Raw genomic sequence first — 21,524 nt, forward strand, 5'->3', positions numbered from 1 at the left:
AATGAATGTCGCGCTTAAGCGGTAAGAAGAGGGAAATTGTTGTGTGTGTTACGTTGGGAATACTGAATGTGGTATTTCACACTTACCGCGTATTGGTTCTGTGCGGAAAACAAGCAAATACGCACGATCTCGCACAAAATTTATTGATGTTCGTAATGAAAAGTAGTAAAGGATGGCTGTATCCATGGTGATAATTCTCCTTTACCAGTTTTGATAAGAAAACACTAAAGTCTGCACTAATATACGGCTTGTAGACACATTGTGCTTGTACAGAACTGCAGCGTGTCGGAAAATTCGGAGTCTCCCACAGTCATATTGCGGGACTCCCCCATCCCCATTACATACCCATGTTGGCGTTTAAATACTTTGGTATATATATATATATATATATATATATATTTGATATCAACATATAGGCCTACATCCATGTAATGTGGACCTCACAATTTGTATCCGGTGCCACAATTACATTCATTTCAGTTATACCTTTTGTAGACGCTCTCATAATTTAACTTTCGACCCCATTTAGATCATTCAAAATTGACACTTTAAGACTCTGTTCTTGATTTTCAGTACACTTATATCGAACATGCTTGTTACTAAAACATACTACCCCATTGTCCAATATGTTAGTTACTATGTCTGTTTCTTGTGTACATTTATTTTCAGATATCATAATTTTCTACATACTATACTTCGCTATCCTAGCTAGCCTCCTCCGCCATACTCCTCACCTATTTTTATTACCTCTATCGTCTTATCTAACTTCCTATTACACTCCTCTAATACATATTTCAAATTATTTACTAAGTCCTTAGTCGTCTCTTCCTTAGCCGTCTCTGTACCAGGAACATCCACTTCACCATTTTCTGTTATAAACTCGTCATTCTTTTCTTCACTTCACTTCTCACCATTTCAGCTTTCGCACTCACAGAAACAGTTTCACTTCTCCTCTCGGCACTGACCTTCCTTCTCACTAATCTGGTTAAATCACTTCCCGAATCACTTGAATTTTTGCTCGTGTCACTAAACTTCATTGCACTTGTGGTACTTAAGCCGCTTTTATCTGATTTCTTCACATATGTTTTCTTCTTCTGTATTCTTGATCCCAGCATTTCCTGGCTCTGCCTCGCTAAATACTTTGATATGTTAAAAGGCTTACAATCAATTTTGTGGCATGCATTTGCAACAAAAATTATCAATCATCGAGTCAGAATTGACGCAGTGATTGCGAAGTATTCCGATAGATGATAACATAACCCTTAAGAGAATTGTGACTTTGATTTTTTTTTCCCCTGTACTCTTCATTTATTTCAAAATAGGTCCGAATCTCGAAGAATTATATGGGTAGAGGTGTATATTGTATTGAAGAGAGTAAATCGAATTGTGTTAAATAGAGAAACGTCCACACCTGTGGAGTAACTCCGGGCTTCAGGCTCCACAGTTACGGACACAACTCAAGTCGCTCTCTGGTCTCAATGCTGGCTTCACTAACTCGCTTACTGTCCAAATCTGCCTGTAACAACGCTGGCTTACTGCCTGACTGACTGAATCACTCGCGTTCGAAAAATCGAAAAATCGAAAGAGAATTGGGAGGACAAATTTAAAAGGTACGCAAAACGCGTCCTTGCAAGGGGTTGGGGGCTGTACAAAACTAAGTATGTGAGCTCCAAGCCTGTTGACCACTAGTCTCACTCCGGGTTACGCTGCTCCACTGAAGGAGCTCTAGAAAATTTTGAAGGGGAAGCCGAAATTGGACGTAACCTCTTAGGTACCACATACGCGAGGGGGACAGAGATTTGATCAAGTGATCACGCAACGGGGCGAGGAGGAGATGGCTGGTGTTTGCCGTTAGGATGGCGAGACGCTGTCATCTGTTGTTCGATGACAAAGCATGTGAAGGCCGTCGGAAGAAGCGCCGTGAAATCTAAATCTGCAATTTGAGAGGTCCCTGTCCTTTCAAATTGCGACCAATTGAGTGACCTCGTATATTTAATAGACAATTTATATGTTCTGAACTAGGGCATACGTCGTTTATATTAAAGGGGAATATATATGGGGAAGGGCATATAGGTCCGTGGCCCATTTCTTATAGGGCTCATCCCGACATTTGTCTTACGCCTTAGGAAAACCACGGAATACCTTAGGCAGGATGAGTTGTCTCATATATAAGAGACTAGCCAATTTGGCTATTATGTAGGAGGTGATTGTTGTCATGAGCCTTGTTGAATCGTCTCAATTTTGAGACCAGGCATTTGGCTATATGATGGCTCAATTACGAAGAGGGGGAAGAGATGTAATTGTTAATTAATTTAGAGTAATTGGGGAGATTCATGGGGATATGAGTGCAGGTCAGTGACCCATTTCTTTTAGGGCTCATCCCGACATTTGTCTTAGCGCCTTAGGAAAACCACGGAAAACCTTAGGCAGGATGAGTTGTCTCAATATCAGAGACTAGCCAGTTGGCTCTTAGGTTGAATGACTCTATGAATCGATGGATATATACTAGCCAATTTGCTCTATGATTCACTCGCGTTCACTTGCGAGTTGTATTTATAGCTAAGCCATAGTTTCTGGAGAGTTCGGGGTCGGTCGACAGATGCCTAGAAGATAACGGATATCCAGACTTCTCTGGATCTTTCTCCTCAGTCACCAGCTGCTTTACTTTCCCCTCTCTGCCGCGGAACAGCGTGTCGCAACCTCCTCTCTCCTCTCCACGCCGCGCGCCGTCCCCCAGTGCTCCGTGGAGCCCGTGTCGACTCACGCGCGACCTGCTCTCTTGCGGGACGCGCGATCGAGTTTCGATGTGGCTGTCACAATATTTATATTTTATGTAAGAAATGCTGAAATCTAGATCCCATGTTTTACATATCACATCAAACATGATGAGGAAAAGATTGTAACCAAAGTGTATGGCCAATTGACTGACAAAACGATGACGAATGCGGATTAGTCAACTCAAAGGTTCATAACCAAACATACATAATTGATGAGGACGTTCTAGTGAGTTCTAAAGACCCTCAATATTTGTCAAGGGAATAGAACTGGGCACACAATCTAGAGCAGCCCTATACAAACAGTCAAAGAATCACCCCAATTGTAATAATTATTGTTCTGGAGCTTACTAAGATCATCAACTTCCTCACAGGTCTGTTTCACCGCGGTATATCTCAAAGCGGTACAGCCACATGCACGTGGTCACTCGCTCCTCAGAGCATACACAAGGAAAGCAGGCAAACTCTCGCAGATATGTTGGATTGCCCCACTGAACCCAGTTCTGAATTGATTTCCTGCCTCAGGAAAGTCGATGCCGACAAGATCGTCAGAAATACTCCGGGACCTATAGTGAGTATTATGTCATAATTTATGAATACGTAATTTTAGTCTTTTACATTTCACGTAATGGACATTACTTCCTGTTCGGACTTCATAAATTTTTATAGTTTTCCATTACATTTGTAATTTTTAATATAAATTATTGATTAAATGGCGATCATACTCGTGTTAATTATGTAAGCATGTGCGGCTTACAGCTGTTTCGATGCTTCATCACACCATCCTCAGAGGCTACTAGATCTCGGCGTCATCTCAAACTTCGCTGCCTGTTGTGTGGGTGCGTTCGATTGTTGAAAAGTGTTGAAATGTGGTGTCAAATAGTGTGTGTGTTCTGAAATTGATCAGGGCGTGTATGTATATTATTCTAGATTATAATCTTAGATACAATGTAGACCTAAACACTAAAGGAATATGTACCGATGTTTATTATTTGTATTGATTCTGACTTAAATGATTAACCATGTCAGCTGTGATTTAAGACAACTTCTTAAACACAAGCAGCTTCATTCATTTATTCTATTCATTCAATAACACTTATTTATGGTACTTGTGAGGTAAGTGCATCTTTATTGCGCGAGTGGAAAGATTTAAGCACGAGGCGTCAGAGCCTTGTTCACTCCAGAGCACGATAGACAGGTAACTAAGACTTTCATGGTTCGAATCCTGCCTGGGAAGAAAACTTTTTTTTGTTCCTTACTTACCGGCTTTTAAGGAACCCGGATGTTAATTGTCGCCCTCACATAAGCCCGCCATAGGTCCCTATACTGAGCAGGATCAATCCAGTCTCTATTATCATATCCCACCTCCCTCAAATCCATTTTAATTTATTCAAATTTATTCCCAATACTTTTCGATTGCTGGTAAAATTCATGTTCTGGGAATAATAAGTTAATTAAGTACCGGTAGTAAAATATCGCTGCAATCGAAAAGTCTTGGGAATAAATTTGAATAAGGAACAAGAAAAAGTTTCCTTCCCAGGCAGTATTCGAACCACGAAAGTCTTAGTTACCAGTCTATCGTGCTCTCAGTGAACAAGGCTCTGAAATCAGTTACAAGGGTCGGTCCAGTTTTTTTGCCACTACTGTACAATTTCCTTTTATCCTTATTTTAGAAACTTAATCTTTCACCTCAGACAAATACATAATTGCACTTAACTTGCAATGCTTGATGGAAGATTTGAAGAAAATGTTTCTTCTGGGAACACAAATTTCCAGAATTACCACTCATAATTTTTTCTTATCTAATCATAATTTATATAGCGAGAATGACAGATGATTCTCAAGTTCACAGCCATCGTCATTGCGTTGACATACACTTTTATTGAATATCTAAATGAAACTGTGTTATAATCCTTACAAGAGTTATAAGTTTTCGCATAGTCACTTTCAGGTTATCTTTAAAGAACATTTAATCATGTTCAAGATGTAATAGCCTTGTCATTATAGACAGCAATACACCACCGAATTGAAAGATATTGATGTAAGGTTCAAATTGTAGTTTCTATACCGACTGATTTTAATAACCGGCACGGTGGTTTAGTGGCTAGAGCACTGAACTTATAACTGTGTGGACCCGAGTTCGATCCCCAACATACCGGCCAGAGCCGGCAGGATGATTTCTAATTTATACAGGTTAAATCTGTAAGTTAAGAATTTCATTTACACTGAATAATTTTATCGTGCAATTGTTCCTGGGGCAAAAAACCGGACAGACCCTTGTAGCTGATTTCAGAGCCATGTTCACTCCAGAGCACGATAGACAGGTAACTAAGACTTTCATGGTTCGAATCCTGCCTGGGAAGGAGACTTTTTTTTTGTTCGAAAAAAAAATCGAAAAATCGAAAGAGAATTTGGAGGAAAAATTTTAAAAGGTAAGCAAAACGCGTCCTTGCAAGGGGTTGGGGGCTCTACAAAACTAAATATGTGAGCTCCAAGCCTGTTGGCCACTAGTCTCACTCCGGGTTACGCTGCTCCACTGAAGAAACTCTAGAAAATTTTGAAGGGGAAGCCGAAATTGGACGTAACCTCTTAGGTACCACATACGCGAGGGGGACAGAGATTTGATCAAGTGATCACGGAACGGGAAGAGGAAGAGCTGGCTGGTGTTTGCCGTTAGGATGGCGAGACGCTGTCATCTGTTGTTCGATGACAAAGAATGTGAAGGCCGTCGGAAGAAGCGCCGTGAAATCTAAATCTGCAATTTGAGAGGTCCCTGTCCTTTCAATTTGCGACTAATTGAGTGACCTCGTATATTTGGTAGACAATTTATATGTTCTGAACTAGGGCATACGTCGTTTATAATAAGGGGGGAATATATGTGGGGAAGGGCATATAGGTCCGTGGCCCATTTCTTATAGGGCTCATCCCGACATTTGTCTTACGCCTGAGGAAAACCACGGAATACCTTAGGCAGGATGAGTTGTCTCATATAAGAGACTAGCCAATTTGGCTATTATGTAGGAGGTGATTGTTGTCATGAGCCTTGTTGATTTGTCTCAATTTCGAGACCAGCCATTTGGCTGTATGATGGCTCAATTGCGAAGAGGGGGGAGAGATGTAATTGTTAATTAATTTAGAGTTAATTAGAGAGATTCATGGGGATATGAGTGCAGGTCCGTGGCCCATTTCTTTTAGGGCTCATCCCGACATTTGTCTTAGCGCCTTAGGAAAACCACGGAAAAACATTAGGCAGGATGCTCCTTACTTACCGGCTTTTAAGGAACCCGGATGTTCATTGCCGCCCTCACATAAGCCCGCCATTGGTCCCTATCCTGAGCAAGATCAATCCAGTCTCTATTATCATATCCAACCTCCCTCAAATCCATTTTAAATTATTCAAATTTATTCCCAATACTTTTCGATTGCTGGTAAAATTCATGTTATGGGAATAATAAGTTAATTAAGTACCGGTAGTAAAATATCGCTGCAATCGAAAAGTCCCAGGAACAAATTTCATTGCCCCAGGAACAAATTTCATTGCAAGACAGGTCTATATACTTCACAGAGTTTTGAATACTTCTACAACACTTAATCTTCATTCAAATGAATAATATGCTACGTATGTAAAAACTCAGGCCGGGCCTCACTTGCCGCCACTGTCTAGTAGAATCACAGTTTTTCTTTTCAAAGTTACCAACACCTTGATTTGAGTGATGTTCCTAAATCAGGGGTAAATCCTACTAAAAAGAAACAGATGTGTTGTCTTTGTGTAAATTTTTGAACCCAGAAAATGCTGATTGGTTTAAGGTATATGTACACCTTTACATACAAAAAATTTTGTTTTGTATAATTTTGCTCTGTAAAATTTTATACAATTGAGAATGGTACGAGAAAGAGAATGAAGTGAACAGATCCCTTCAAGTTATGTCTAAATTGTTTATAAAATTATTTTGTTTATAATTTTGACATGCAACCTGAAACATGATAGCTCATGCAGTTTTTAAGATAGAGCCACAGTTTTTTCACTGTTTTATAGCTAAAACTAATCTTTAGTGCCTGACATAGAGATATTTTTTATTTTTATTTACATTAATTAAATATTACCATATATGTAACTTGCAATAATATTTTATGTTGCATAAATCATGTAAAGATCCATAGATAATTATTAATTATATTAATGTTATTTTAATCATTGTCAGGCACTGGTGGGACATTTCAAGCTTCAAAATGACACCAATATCTTCTTGGTATCACCGTATTTGGCTGAGATATCATGTTTGAAAGAATTAAATATTCTAAAATTACTCTTTACAGGAAATGAGCCACAAAGTTTCAGAGCCTAGAAGACTCCATCATCATATGTCACCCCTTAAGCAGCTTCATGTCGGTCCACTTTCAGCTTCTTTCTGCCTCTCAAATACCTCCGCCTTGTTTTAACTTCAGGTGTTGAATTTTTGTTTGGCATTTTTGTCCCTATTTCCACTGATGCAACAAATCCTGCGATGGTGTTTGTCCCAGGGTTTATGCCCATCCTCCTCAGAATTGTAACTTCTACTTTTGGACTCTTATTAAAATGACGTACATCATTGACACACAAATTTACAGTTTTATGACTAACAGTAAAAGATTATAAATTACTTCATTATGTAAAAAAGTTTTTTTTCGATCTAATGACCATGCCCAGATATCTATGCATCTATTTCGGGAATAGAAAGAAGTTTATTTTACAAGCAATGCTGGACGAGGGGATTGACTGCTACGAAGATCACTCCAAAAGTAATGCACATCAAAAGTAATGCACATCAAAAGTAAGTGACCGTGGCTGATGACGCAGAATTGGAAAATGGGACTTATCTGAAAAACCATAAGGCATAAATCGAAAATTCTTATATCAAATTAAAGAGGAGCAAATTCTCTATTAAGACAGTTACATTTTGAAAATTCTAATTTTTCATCATTTTTTGTGTTTTGTGGGTGTACATATACCTTAAGTGTATTCTGAATATGGAATGCGTATTCTGTGAATAGCATCGATCGAAATGATGATAAAATTCAAAACTTGAATCAGAATCTGAGTTTGAAACATGTTTAAATAATGCAGTAAACAAGAAAAATGTAAAGTTCGAATATAAACGTTTGGGCATTGTGCCTTTAATGCAAGAGCAGCGTTAATTGTATTATTTTAAAGTCTATATTTTTGTAAAAATGGTATAATTTGATGTGATGGTACTTCAAAATCTTCACAACATGTATTCTCTTACTAATAAATACATTTTTCGGTAAATTCATATGTTAGTGTAAGTCTCAGACGCTATCAAAACTTGTCCACACCTTTGGAGTAGCGGTCAGCGCGTCTGGCCGCGAAACCAGGTGGCCCTGGTCGGAGCAAGTTACCTGGTTGAGGTTTTTCCCGGGGTTTTCCCTCAACACAAAATGAGCAAATGCTGGGTAACTTTCGGTGCTGGACTCCGGGCTCATTTCACCGGAATGACTTACCTGCAGCGGTCTTTGAGGTCTGTCCTTCCTTAAGGAGATTCAAGAATAACTTAAAAAGTTGTGTATAAAGTGCAAATTAAAATTAAGATGACATTCAACATTTAATTTTTTAAGGTGACATGTATTTATCTAGCCTGACGAGTTACTTCCTTGGTTTGAATTGTAAATTATTTAAAAATAGCGTGTAAGAGGGCCTTAGACTAGAAATGTTTAGCTTAAATGTAGTTCTGTTTATAAGTATGCATAAGGATGTAATTATTTGACTTATTTGAACTGTTGTATCAGTGAAGCGAGGTGAGTCAGTGAAGTTATGGTTTTTACACTGCAGTGAACAGTTCCGATCAGTGATAATTTATAGCGTCAATGAAATGTGTTATAGAGTGTCAGTGAAATGTGTCCTAAAGTGTCAGTGAAATGCGTCATAGTGCCACTACAGTGAGTGAGACGAGAGTAAAGTGAAAGACTGTTGAAACTTATGTAGGGCCTATACATAATTATGTAGGTTGTATTGTAAAATTAGGTATTTTATTTATGTTTTATTATTATTGTGTTAAATTGTATTGTGTATTATTATTGTATTGTGTATATAATTGTATTGTGTATTGTATAATTGTATTGTGTATTGTATAATTGTGTTGTGTATTGTAAATTTTATTGTGTATTGTTTATCATTTTATTGTGTATTGTTTATATTGTGTATACCACTGCCACCGGGTGCTTGCCCACTTGCAGTGTAAATAAATACATACACTATTATCACTATTATCACCTGGGACATACAAATCACAGAAACCTGCAGAAAAGTATATTCTATTATCCATGTGCTAAAAAGGGTAAATGTTCATCTTCCCTCTTGCTTAAAAAAGTCCCTTGTGCAGACGCTTGTATTTCCCTATTTTGACTATGCTGACATTTTACTGACTGACCTCTCCAGCGACAACAAAACGAAACTTCAACGTGCTCATAATTTGTGTGTACGTTTTGTAAGCAATGTTCGTAAATATGATCACATTACCCCATCCCTGGAAGCAATAGGTTGGCTTAAACTAGCTAAGAAAAGAAATTTACATTCACTTCTCCTTCTCTTCGAAATCTTGAACTCTTCTATTCCTTCGTACCTGTCGTCTCGCTTCACTTACCTTTCTTCCCACCACAATCTGAACACACGCTCTCGCCATGAAACAATACTAACAATACCATCCCATCGCACCTCCTCATACTCATCCTCTTTCACAATAACCCTGCCAAGACTTTGGAATTCGTTACCTGCTAGCATCAGGGACTGTCGAAATAAAATTGAATTCAAACGCAAACTTACTAGTCACTTGGTCAGTAATTGAGACTCGTTCAGACATGGTTTCTTGTAAATAGTTCTCTTAATCTATCACAAAATATTTCAATATCCGGTAATTTCATCACTATAGAATTTTGTTATTGTAGGTTTAATTTGTAATTCAGTAAATACAAAAATATTCTTTGTTCTTAACTTCTATGATAAAATGTCTAGCTTGCATTAATCAGGTAATCTTGTCGTACTTTAATTTTTATTGTAATTGTAAATTTAATATTAATTGTAATTTTATTGTTCATGTTATAGTTGTAATCCCCTGGTAGAGGGGCAGAGAAGGCCTGACGGCCTTATCTCTACCAGGTTAAATAAATAAATACTAAAAAAAAATACTTCATATTATTCAGACGCTAAATAACCTAGATGTTGATGCAGCGTCGTAAAATAACCCACTAAAATTAAAAAAAAAATAAAAACTATCAAAACTTTGGCTTTTTTTTCTCAACATACCATTTTACCACTAACACTCTTGATGTACCCAGGTATTCAATTTAAGCTACTGCATGTAACTGTTTCAGAACGAGGATGGCGGTCCTAATATTGGTTTTGGACCAGTGATCGAGGACGCGGTAGGAGAAGGAGACGAGAAGTTTATTTCGCAGTCTGCTTTGGAAGCAATTCTGTCAACTCCCGGTGAACATCTCGTTCCCTGGATGGTTGGATTTACTTCAGGGGAAGGCGCCATTCTTGTTGCAGGTGTGCTCAGAATTGAATGCTGTCTATTGTATGCAAATGGAGTTAGGCCTATATGCGATTACCAAATTAGAGAATTGGATTAAATTCTCGGCAGGGATTTGAAGTATAGGCCTACCTCCTTACAAGAAGAACTGAACTTGCATCTTCTATTTGCTTCTTGCGAATTATTACCACATAACACAAGACTTTAACTGCCAGTAATTGAAGACCTCCCCGAAATAAGGATGTAACCAGCAAAATTATTTTACATTTTTCAGGAGAAAGGAAAATAATTTGAGGAACACATTTCATTTTAAGCTTATATTTATTAACAGAACCCTTTTGACTAATGTAGGATAAAAGTTTTTTTCTGCTCATGAATGCAGGAATTCATTGTTGTAAATGAATGCTTCAAAAATATTTTCTTCACCGAAGTCACAAATTTAAATAATTTGACGTTACATTTTTTTTCCTGGGAGGCCTTCACAATTGCTCCCAGGACAGAAAAAGCGAGAAGATCGATTTGGTGCAGTAAAAGAAATGGAGGGAATAGCATTTTAGCGATACAGCTCCCTCCATTACATTGTAATTGAATTTATCTTAAAAGACTATTCCCACTTTTTTTTTCGTGATTGTACACCTATTTCATTTCGCACTACATCATATGTGGCAGTGACAAACTTAAAGTGAAAAGTAATAAAATTCAATAATATGTCGTTTGACTAAACTGCTTTCTTTCATAATAGCCTAGATCATATACTCGTATGTAACAGATAACTCCTCGCTACGTTAAAATCGGCAGCACGTTGAAGAGATCAACCGCCAGGCTCGCCACCCGTTCGCCGTAAACGAACACGAGATGGCAGTACAGTCGCTAATCCTGTAGCTAGAATACAATATACTGAGTAAATGAAACTCAAGAACAGTTTTTATTTCTCGTCAGAAAGATACAAACAATTCACAACAAAACCGTTGCCAAGGAGAGCAGAATTTCCATAGCCCACTCCGTTGTATCATGAACATAGACGTAGGCCAGTTGTGACTGCAGAACTCAGAGCCCCACAATGCGATTCAAATGGGTATTATGACGTGACTCCTTATGTAACAACTAGATGGCAGCGTAGTAAACCTGACAAAAGTTGTTAACCTCAAAGTCTATAACCCCGACATATCTGTTACATATATGATCTAAGTTAATAGCAAAGTCTACTCAGACAAAAATAGCATCTTGTGAAATAGAGCATATTTTGTCATATATTTTATGTAATAACTAAAGACAACTTTTATAGTAAGTTCGAAATTTTGCAAAATTAACTGTAGGTGTCTGTTTTTTATCTAGTTCTTCCCAGCATAAGGATTATATCCAGTATGAAAGTAAAGTATTAAAAAATTCTGTGTGAACGATGAAGTAGTGTCTCAATAGAAATGAGATTTAAAATATAAAAATTTTAATATAATAAAATAAAATCTAGAGAAATAATTTCACAATTCCCAACAGTTCCAGAACGGAAGTCACTTTTCTGTTTCAATTTCACATTGGACATTTCTGCCAGCCCTCATATCTTCATAGACAGTTCTCTCTCCAGTCAATGTGATGTGATAAGCACTGATTTTCTGTACAATTACTCAGTTCTCAATAACAGGTCCACTTCATTGTGTGGACGATACTGAGAATCCAAGAAATTTACTTTCAATATTTTCATATTTTCTCTCTCTCCGCTTCCGTTATTTCTTGTACATTTGCTCGTGCTTCAATAACAGTGTTACGCCTCTCATACTACCGGTATAATGAAAAGTACAGAATTAAACATATCTGAAAATTTGTTTCTTGTTAACGTAACAGTGAAATTTGTACTGTCATTAATTTCAGTTCTGTTACACTATAACTTAGATATTTACTTCCTTTGTGCATGTCATAAAATATATGTTTTTTTCTCTTTCCTTACAATAGCTATGTTTCAAAGCGAAGCTGCAATCCAGAAGCTAGACGAAGACTTCGAAAACGTTGTGCATAACTTCCTTTCCAGCAGCAAGGAGACAAGCAAAGAAAGGAAAAAGACTGTCAGACGGATCCGGGAATTCTATTTTGGGAACAAGCCTATCAACAAGGACGCACGGAAAGCTGTGGTTGATGTAATGCATAACTTCTTACAAATTATACAGTATAAATAATTTATTGTGTGATAGAGAAGTTATTGAATCAGTAATCTGCCACATCACTCAAATACAGTGTTACTATAAATCATATTTCCGATTACAAACTTGAATAACTATCGTTAGGAGACACTTAGAAACAAGATATTGGCATCAATGGAAAGAGAAACTCAAATATTTTTTGTTACCCATTCGGTTCAATCACATGTGCTATTCTTAAACCAGCAAAAATTAGAAAACATGAAATTTGTATCAACAGAAACAGAAACTCCAACAATTTTTTAAAATTTTCACTGGAAAACATGAAACATAAAGAGAAACATTTGGTTCACAACCGTAAGTAAGTCACATGTGCTCAATGTGAGCTCCTTGTGTCACACGACACACATCAAGTCTGTAGTCAATTTCCTGCCATACACGTTGTAGCATTGGACCATCCACCAGTGCAATGACCTCTGTGATGCGGATACGAAGATCCTCAATGGTAGGTGGTAATGGTGGTTGATACACTTTTTGTTTTATAAAACCCCACAGAAAAAATCTCAAGGAGTGAGGTCGGGGGAACATAGAGGCCAATGCAAACATTCTACTGGGTGTTCATTTCAAAGTGTGTCATGACGTCACTGTTGTGAGTCAGTGATTTGAAGCGAGTTTCAACTTATATGTTAGAGAAGTTGCCTATTATATAAGGCGTTCTTCAATCTGAACTTGAGAACGTGTACGGTATAACTTGAACGTCGTAGCAACAGATGGCGATCTGTACAGTCTGTGTGCTACCATAACCTCTTTCGAACTGTGTTTTGCGCCGGCAAGTCGTACGCAGGGTATTTGTTATCATCGGTTGCGTACGGTAACATTACACAATACAAATCAAATGCTCCGTGTCCATTTTGACCGTCGAAGTTAATGTCAACAAATACGTAAGTAATCGTCTTAACCCTCTCCCCATATCCCGAAAGTACGTATTTCCAAACAGTTCACATACCTGCCACTACCGGTGTTACCGTACATATCAGTAAGTACTCTTCAGAATGAACGCCGTACTTGCTAGGCAACTTCTCTAACACATAGGTAATACGCCTCTGCGGAAGTGTAGGAAGATTGAATTCTCTAGGCTCATCGACTAGCCTCATGACGGCATACAGCGAGCCATGACACGCTTTGAACTGAACACCCAGTAAATCTTCACGGCCAGCACGTCCAATCCTTCTCCTTGGAAGTTGTGTTTCAGTTCGTTTCTGACATTTAAGTAGTAATGGGATGGTGCCCCATCCTGCTGAAAAATAAAGACCTTCGATGTCCTGTTCCAGTTGTGGAAGAAGCCATAACTGTAACATGTCTAGGTACGAATTACCTGTGATTGTCGCCTCGACGAAAAGAAAGGGCCATACACCTTTTCACAACAGACCGGGATATGTGAAAATCTAGCACAAAAAAATGCTCTCCTGTCTTCGTTTGCAGCCATTTTTATGTTATATCGTCTCCTAGCAACGAAATTAATATATATGCGATAGGTTCACCAACATAACAATAATATTTGAGTTTCTCTTTCAATTGACGCCAATATCATGTTTCTAAGTGTCTCCTAAAGATAGTTATTCAAGCTTGTAATCGGAAAGATCATTTATAGTAACACTGTATTTTACTGTGATAGAGGTAGAAATACCTTTACATGTTATTGGTGATGCTCCCAATATGGTTGGTTCTTTTGTAGAAAATATAATGAATTATTTTCTGATAATGATTTAAAATAGTTAGCCTTAACTTATACAGGGACATCATTTTATTTTCACTTCAATTTTTATTGTACCTGAGTTTTTAATGTACTTCAATCCCACCCCCTCTACTAGTAAACTTACAACCGTTTTCTACACAGAACCAAGCATATGCCGTCAAAATCGCCTTACTGACATAGTAAACACAAACGGTACTGAGTTAGTGAGTACAGTACGTTCCAAGAATATGTTCGCGTTTTCCAGTAACGAAACAGCTTTCAATATTGAATCATATTTTAGCACAGGTACTGTCGTCCGTTTGCCTACGTCGCATCCCGATTTCCCTACCTGCAACTGTTGAAAATAACTTAAATAAAAGTAATTACCTGTTACGTGATTCCCCCCCCCCCGTTCTACGATCCTGCGACATAACCACTTGGACGGACAGTAGATAGCATGTCTGAGTAATGTTATCTGTGCGGGTCGGACAGAGGTGAAGATTGAATTTACAGTACGTAAGGTACTCTTTTATAAAATAGGTACAGCATTATTTCAACATGAGTCACTAGTACGAAGGACAAAACTGATAACTGGAATTAGATGCAATAGTCTAAACTGCGATAATATGCACAAAAGAACTGAAGTCTCTATCTAAATGAACGGCCACTATTTAAAAAAAAAATGTGTTTAAATATCCATATTATGATTATTTTTCAATTTAACTTCATTCTCTATATTCTACGCTAATGTGATGTAGACAGTATAATATACACTGCATAATGAATACGTTCAAATGAATAACTCAGTTCGTGAGTAGAAACGAAGCCTGTATCTAAATGAACGGCCACCATTTTCAAAAATGTGTTTAAATATCCATATTACGATTATTTTTCAATTTAACTTCATTCTCTATATTGTAAGCTAATGTGCTGTAGACAGTATAATATACACTGCATAATGAATACGTCCGCATGAATAACTCAGTTCGTGAGTAAAAACACTTATCGTTAATACTGTACTGTATTTTGATTAAACAAAACCCTAGTGAAAATTATCAAACTCAAAATTACGATATTTCCTAGTTTACGTAAATGGATTAACTATTTTTCTTCCCTCCTATACCTAGTAAAGTGATTTGTTTGTGTTTTACTCCAGTATTATCGAACTCCAGCCGTGGAAGGGGGTAGCAAACGGTGTTTCCGGTTCTGAACCATTAACCCAAAGGTATAGCCAGGTTAATATTAAAAATTTTACTAAAAATAAGATGATGTCCCTGTATTTCTTTCTAGAAATATTACATATATTGCAAACCATTCCAAATTCTACATTTTCTGAATTTCTGTATTCAATTTCTTTACCTGCCTCTTTATATTATACTATGGCATTTCTATCAGTAGCAATTTCAGGTATTAAATAATTCTCAGAATATCGTACTAGAAAAAATCCTTAGTCTTCACTTATGAGTTTTTTTCTCTATTGAACCAGATGTACACAGACCTGTATTTTGCCATTGGCACGGACTCTGGTGTCAAACTTCATTCCAAAGCGGGCGCCACTGTATTTTACTACTATTTCGACTACAGAGGCGAGAACAGCTACAGCTCAATTTTCGGAGACCCGACCGAAGACTACGGTGAGTTAGAAAACAGGAAATTCAAAGTGAACCATGTGCCCAGCACTCATGCACAAGGAACGTACAAACTCAATTTGCAGGAGTCTTTTTCTTAGATCGAGTAGATTATTCGACTTCAGGAGTTCGTCACACGAGGAGGAATTAATCAATATGTATTTTGTCTATTTGAAAAAAAAAAATGATTTTATGCTATTTTATAGCTTCTTAATATTTCAGAATTGAATGGATTCGAAATGAAGGCCTATATTCTCCCATTGAGAAAGCATTGCAACAATCAGTTGCAACAAATCGTATTTTGCCTTTCATTCAAATTTAATTCTGTGTTAGAAATTCCATTCAAGGGACATCATATGATTTGATTAATTGAGGACTTGTATTCTAAAACATGTTAACTCCAAAAAATGGAGTTAAGCACATATATGACAATGTTATGTCTGGGTATGATATAATATGTTAAAAATGGTCTAATACTTGTCCTTTGTCCACACCTGTGGAGTAACGGTCAGCGCGTCTGGCCGCGAAACCAAGTGGCCCGGGTTCGAATCCCGGTCGGGGCAAGTTATCTGATTAAGGTTTTTTCCGGGGTTTTCCCTCAACCCAATACGAGCAAATGCTAAGTAACTTTCGGTGTTGGATCCCGGACTCATTCCACCGGCATTATCACCTTCATATCATTCAGACGCTAAATAACCTAGATGTTGATACAGCGTCGTAAAATAACCCAATAAAATAAAAATACTTGTCCCTTGTGAAGTTTATTGGCCTCATGAGAAACCACTTGAATTCCAAACCATTTTATGTCATGTAATTAGTACATATAGAATTTATGAAGTACCAGGAGTTAGCATGTTTTATAATTCAGGTCCTCTCTTGGTCCTCACATGCATTTAGAGGATGACATATGAAATACAGAGATTTTACTGGAAACTATAGGTCATACGTTAATTGAATTCACAGAATGTTACAAGTACAGATTCTCCTATTTGACTTGTTAGTCACCTCGATATCTCTGTCTCCCAGTTATGCCAACACAAAAAGTCGAAATGTCGCTACGATCGTTACGCAATTCCGCTGTATACAAGTAAAATTAATGTCAAGCATAACATAAAGAAAGCTTTGATGGTCAGAATTGCTATATTTGTTAGAGAAGGTGAAACTTGAAGTTACAGGTTATGATATTTTGACAGGATTCGTGACGTCATATGTAGTTGTTTTTTATCATGCTGATTCACTGTAGTTCATATTAAACAATAAATTATATTCAGAAATGGAAAAACTTTATTAAACCATTTAAGATAAAAATAATCTAACACAGTACCTGAAAAATGAAGCTGATATTCATCAGATGATAGTATGATTTCATCATTTTAACTGTTCTCAAACTGCTAGGCCTACACAGGCCTACTTCCACCAAACTTACCGTTATGATTAACAGTAATTCTGTAGGTCAAACAGCAATTCTTTTGGTTATGAAATATAACCTCTCTCTTACGAGGTCACTAAGGGTGCTATTCATAGACATTTCGCAGCACGCGCTACGAGCGTACTAAGCTAGCCCCGGCTATCCACTGGTTACTAGTACAGAATTCAAATCATATCCTATCGCTAACACTGGTTTATGAATATGAAAAACTCTGATCATCCACCGGAAGCCCGCGCTAAGAATGTCTATGAATACGGCCCTAAGTCTTTCTGGTTTTTCAGCCGTTTCTATTTTTTGTTTTTCTATCGTTCGTCATAAAGTAAGTATGTAGTAAGCAATAGCGTGCGGTGCAATTTTATGTGAGGGAAGGAGCAATACAAATTTATATATGAACAGTATGCCTACAAAACTGAAAGCAGCCAAATCACTTAAATATATTTGAAAACCAAAGCAGTACTCCTTTCTACAGCACCAAAATCAACGATGACCTGGGCATAGAAGTTCTCATGACTGTGAATGATTTCCAGTAATTCCTTCTCTATAGAATATGAATATCGAATCCGCCTCGAAATCGACATTCTGTGATTAGAGAATTCATAATTCTCACGATTAAAATATAATTTCTGCAATAAATTTCTTCTTTTTCGCTTCATGAACAGATGCACAGCACGCCACTGTTGTATGTAGTCCGGAAACATTGGAAATATCAATTTCCAGGACACTGTGGGCTGCAGAGAAGGCTAATTCTAATCACAGTCACCGTGAAAGTCTAGTAACTCATATAAATCCTTTCTACTTCCTTATTTCCTTAAGATAACACTAGCAACATTTTAGCTAACAAGGCAATGTTGAATATTTTTCGGCGGTTGAAAGGTATTGAATTTTCTGTTGTTAATACACCGTCATCCAGTAGTTCTCGCTCTCGGAACGTGCTTGCTTCTTATCCGCCGAATATTTCGTCGATGTGTAACTTGTACTGGCGACTATAAACAGCGAACTCTACGTTTAGCGTGAAGATCAGTTATCTACAGGAAGGATTATACTTCGAGAACAGATGTATCGTTAGTCTCTGAAACTGCGTAATTCTGTGGTTTGTTAATCAGAATATAGTGAATGTATAAAGAGTAGTTAAATAGAATGTAACCTTATTCGTGGAAATAATGTGACGCAGATACCGTAAGCCTGCACAGACATTTAAACATCCATGATTCTCCTCACACCAAATATAATTCAGACTCACTTCACTGCATTTGTTGCTGAATACCAAATTTCTTGGCTTAAAAATCGACAATGTGTTAAATTGGAAAAACCATATTAAAGAAATTACCCCCAAACTAAATTCAGCTTGTTTTGCTATTAGATCTATGCAAAAGACAGTAAATATCAATACTTTAAAAACAATACACTTTGCATACTCCCATTCGGTAATGAGTTTTTGAATAGTATTCTGGGGAAATTCCACAGATAATAACAGTATATTCCTACTACAAAAAAGAGTAATTAGAATAATAATAGGTGCCAAATCTAGGGAATCTTGTAGGACTATTTTCATAAAACTACAAATAATGCCCATGGCTTGTCAGTATACTTTTTCATTAATAAACTTCCTCGTATGTAATCGTGAAACTTAGTAACCAATTCAACAGTTCATAGCATAAATACACGTCAAAAATGACTTTCATACTCCATCGGCAAGTCTATCGTGCTATCAAAAAGGAGTGCGTTATATGGCAGTAAACATTTTTAATAGCCTCCCTATCGATATAAAAAAATGAAACTCAAAACATAAAATTATTTAGGGCCAAATTAAAGAAGTACCTAATTTCTCACGCATTCTATTTTGTAGGTGAATTCATGACATTCAGCAACGCTTCATGAAATTGATACTAAAACTTTGTGTTGTACTAGTAGACTATATTGTGAACCTCTTCTGTATATATTTCAACTAGACTGTGACTATAAATTAAGACTTTATAATAGTATTATGTTTTTTGACATGTTCCATATTCTAGCTGTAAAGCAATGTATGAATACCATGGAATGTTAAATACAATACAATACAATGCAATACAATACAATAACAACAACAACACATTGTATATTATTTCAGGAGTCTGCCATATGGACGAGTTGATGTACCTGTTTCCACAAGATCACATGTTTTCTAATTCGACCAAAACTGCGGAAGATGACGAAATGGTGGACATAATGACAACAATCTGGACTAATTTTGCACGCACAGGGTAAGTAATTAGAAATTAAAATGTTGATTTTGTATTACTTTGAAGAAATGTATAATAGCGTACTTTTGAACATCATTCTTACATAATTATCACCATTTTGTACAAAGAACGTAATGAGATAAGTGCTTTCCTGAATGTGTGCTGTACTGTATTTGTTTTAATTACTTTGGTGTACCGAGCAATATTTTTATTCAAGCATAGAAGTGCTCTGTATGGTAAGTGAAATAAGTACAACCGATTATTTAGCCCTGACAACTCAGCGTCGCGAAAGAGGGGAAGTAATAGGAGTAGTGGGGAGAGCTCCGGAGTAGAGATAAGGGCGAGCGGTCGGTAAAGGAATGCAGTACAGCTGAACTGTACTAGAAACATACCGCTCTACCGCTTGCGTGACATCAGATCGATCTGAAGGCAAGCGAGAGACTAGCCCAAACACCCCTTGGCGTAACTAAATGGACTCGCCTGACCCAGACGCAGATCTCCGGCGACTGTCAGGACTAAACGAGCCGTTCAGAGCAGAAGTGGTGTAAATCAAAAACGGCAATGAGGGTTAAAGTAAAAATTCTGTAAAATACAGCGCAAAGTAGCAATAGTCTTTCTTTTTTAAAGATGTAGCCTTTACATAATTTTCTTTTTTAATCTTTAACATTATTATTTTTATTTTACTCTTATTATAATTAATATATTATTTCTGCAAACTGTTTATATCAGAAATCCTACTTCTGAAGTGTGCAACTTAGTAAAATGGCGGCCAGTTTCTTCGCCCAAAGCTGTGGAGTACGGTCACATTGATTCCAGAGGGTTGCACGTGAAAAGTAACTTGCTGAAGAAGAATTTGAAGCTCTGGTCTTCTATAACGCCCACATCAGCAGATGGCCGCAAGGATAAGGACGAACTTTAAGGACTACAGTATTATTATGTATAATTAAAAATAATTATCCTAAACAAAATAAAATTGAAAAAGTCTGAAATGAAATTGTTAGTAATTCTTAACAAATGTTACACTTTATAGCCTTAACTAACCCGGAAAATATAAACTTACATTCTTGTATAATGACTGAAGTCATGTAATATTTTGCTAATATTCTAATAAAATTTAAATTAAATCCGTTACGAATTTTTATGAATCGGTGCAGATTTCTGTAAATATTCTAGTTTCAAGTCATGACAATTTTTATACACAGTAGCCTATAGGTATTTTCTGTTAGGAAACTCAAATCAATCAGTCAATAATGAGGAAATTATGTGCGTAGTATTGTCGTGCAATGTTCTAATATGAGAGGGGATATCAAGATACTACAAGCCTGCCTGGAGAGAAATAAAAAATAGGTTGCAGCCGCCAAATTACTCTTCAAGGAACGACCACTCATATAAACTGAGGGAAAGACAACAGAGGATGGACACTGGAAAATTTTCTTTTCTCAATCGTACTATCAGGGACTGGAATGCTTTACCTGCAGACTTACTAAAGGTTTTACCAACAACCAAAAAGTATTTAAAAATAGGCTTAAGGACTTTACTAATAGACGGTAATTATACACAGTATATAAAGGGTGTAATTGATATGTTATTGAAGTGTTGTATCAGTGAAGAATTATGTTGTGTCAGTGAAGTGTGCTGTGTAAGTGAAACGTGTTCCTGTCAGTGAAGCTTTATAGTTTATAGTGGCAGTGCAAAGTATTTGAACAGTGAAATGTTTTTGAAGTGTTAGTGAAATCAGGATAGAATGAGTGAAATGTGTCGTAGTTCCAGTGCAGTGAGTGAGTTGACAGCGAAATGAGTGTAATGTTGAAAGGTACTTGTGCAGATATGAACATATCATACTCGTGGGTTTTAGTTCGAACTTAGATTTAAGATACAAATTAGATTAATTTTAAATGTTATTTTAAGTGATAGTGCTTCATTTAATCTAGGATATTCCCTGTTATTATTATTATTATTATTATTATTATTATTATTATTATTATTATCATTATTATTATTATTGTTGTTATTATTATTATTATTAATATTATTATTATAAATTATTGTTAGTATTAATTATTAGTATTATTATTAATTGT

At 36.8% G+C, this 21,524-nt stretch overlaps 1 protein-coding gene across 1 annotated transcript in view; it reads left to right on the forward strand.

Annotated features, from left to right (window-relative positions):
* Positions 1-20,574, forward strand: part of LOC138709534 (esterase E4-like) — a 36,008-nt gene extending 15,434 nt beyond the window's left edge. The window contains exons 5-10 of the mRNA XM_069840364.1: positions 3,149-3,345; positions 10,140-10,317; positions 12,248-12,429; positions 15,651-15,798; positions 19,332-19,464; positions 20,173-20,574. Coding sequence (XP_069696465.1) covers positions 3,149-3,345; positions 10,140-10,317; positions 12,248-12,429; positions 15,651-15,798; positions 19,332-19,464; positions 20,173-20,362 — 1,028 coding nt within the window. The 3' untranslated portion in view covers positions 20,363-20,574. The remainder of the gene's footprint in view (positions 1-3,148; positions 3,346-10,139; positions 10,318-12,247; positions 12,430-15,650; positions 15,799-19,331; positions 19,465-20,172) is intronic.
* Positions 20,575-21,524: the final 950 nt, after the last annotated feature.

The sequence above is a fragment of the Periplaneta americana genome, chromosome 11 (assembly GCF_040183065.1).
Source record: "Periplaneta americana isolate PAMFEO1 chromosome 11, P.americana_PAMFEO1_priV1, whole genome shotgun sequence".
NCBI classification, from domain to species: domain Eukaryota; kingdom Metazoa; phylum Arthropoda; class Insecta; order Blattodea; family Blattidae; genus Periplaneta; species Periplaneta americana.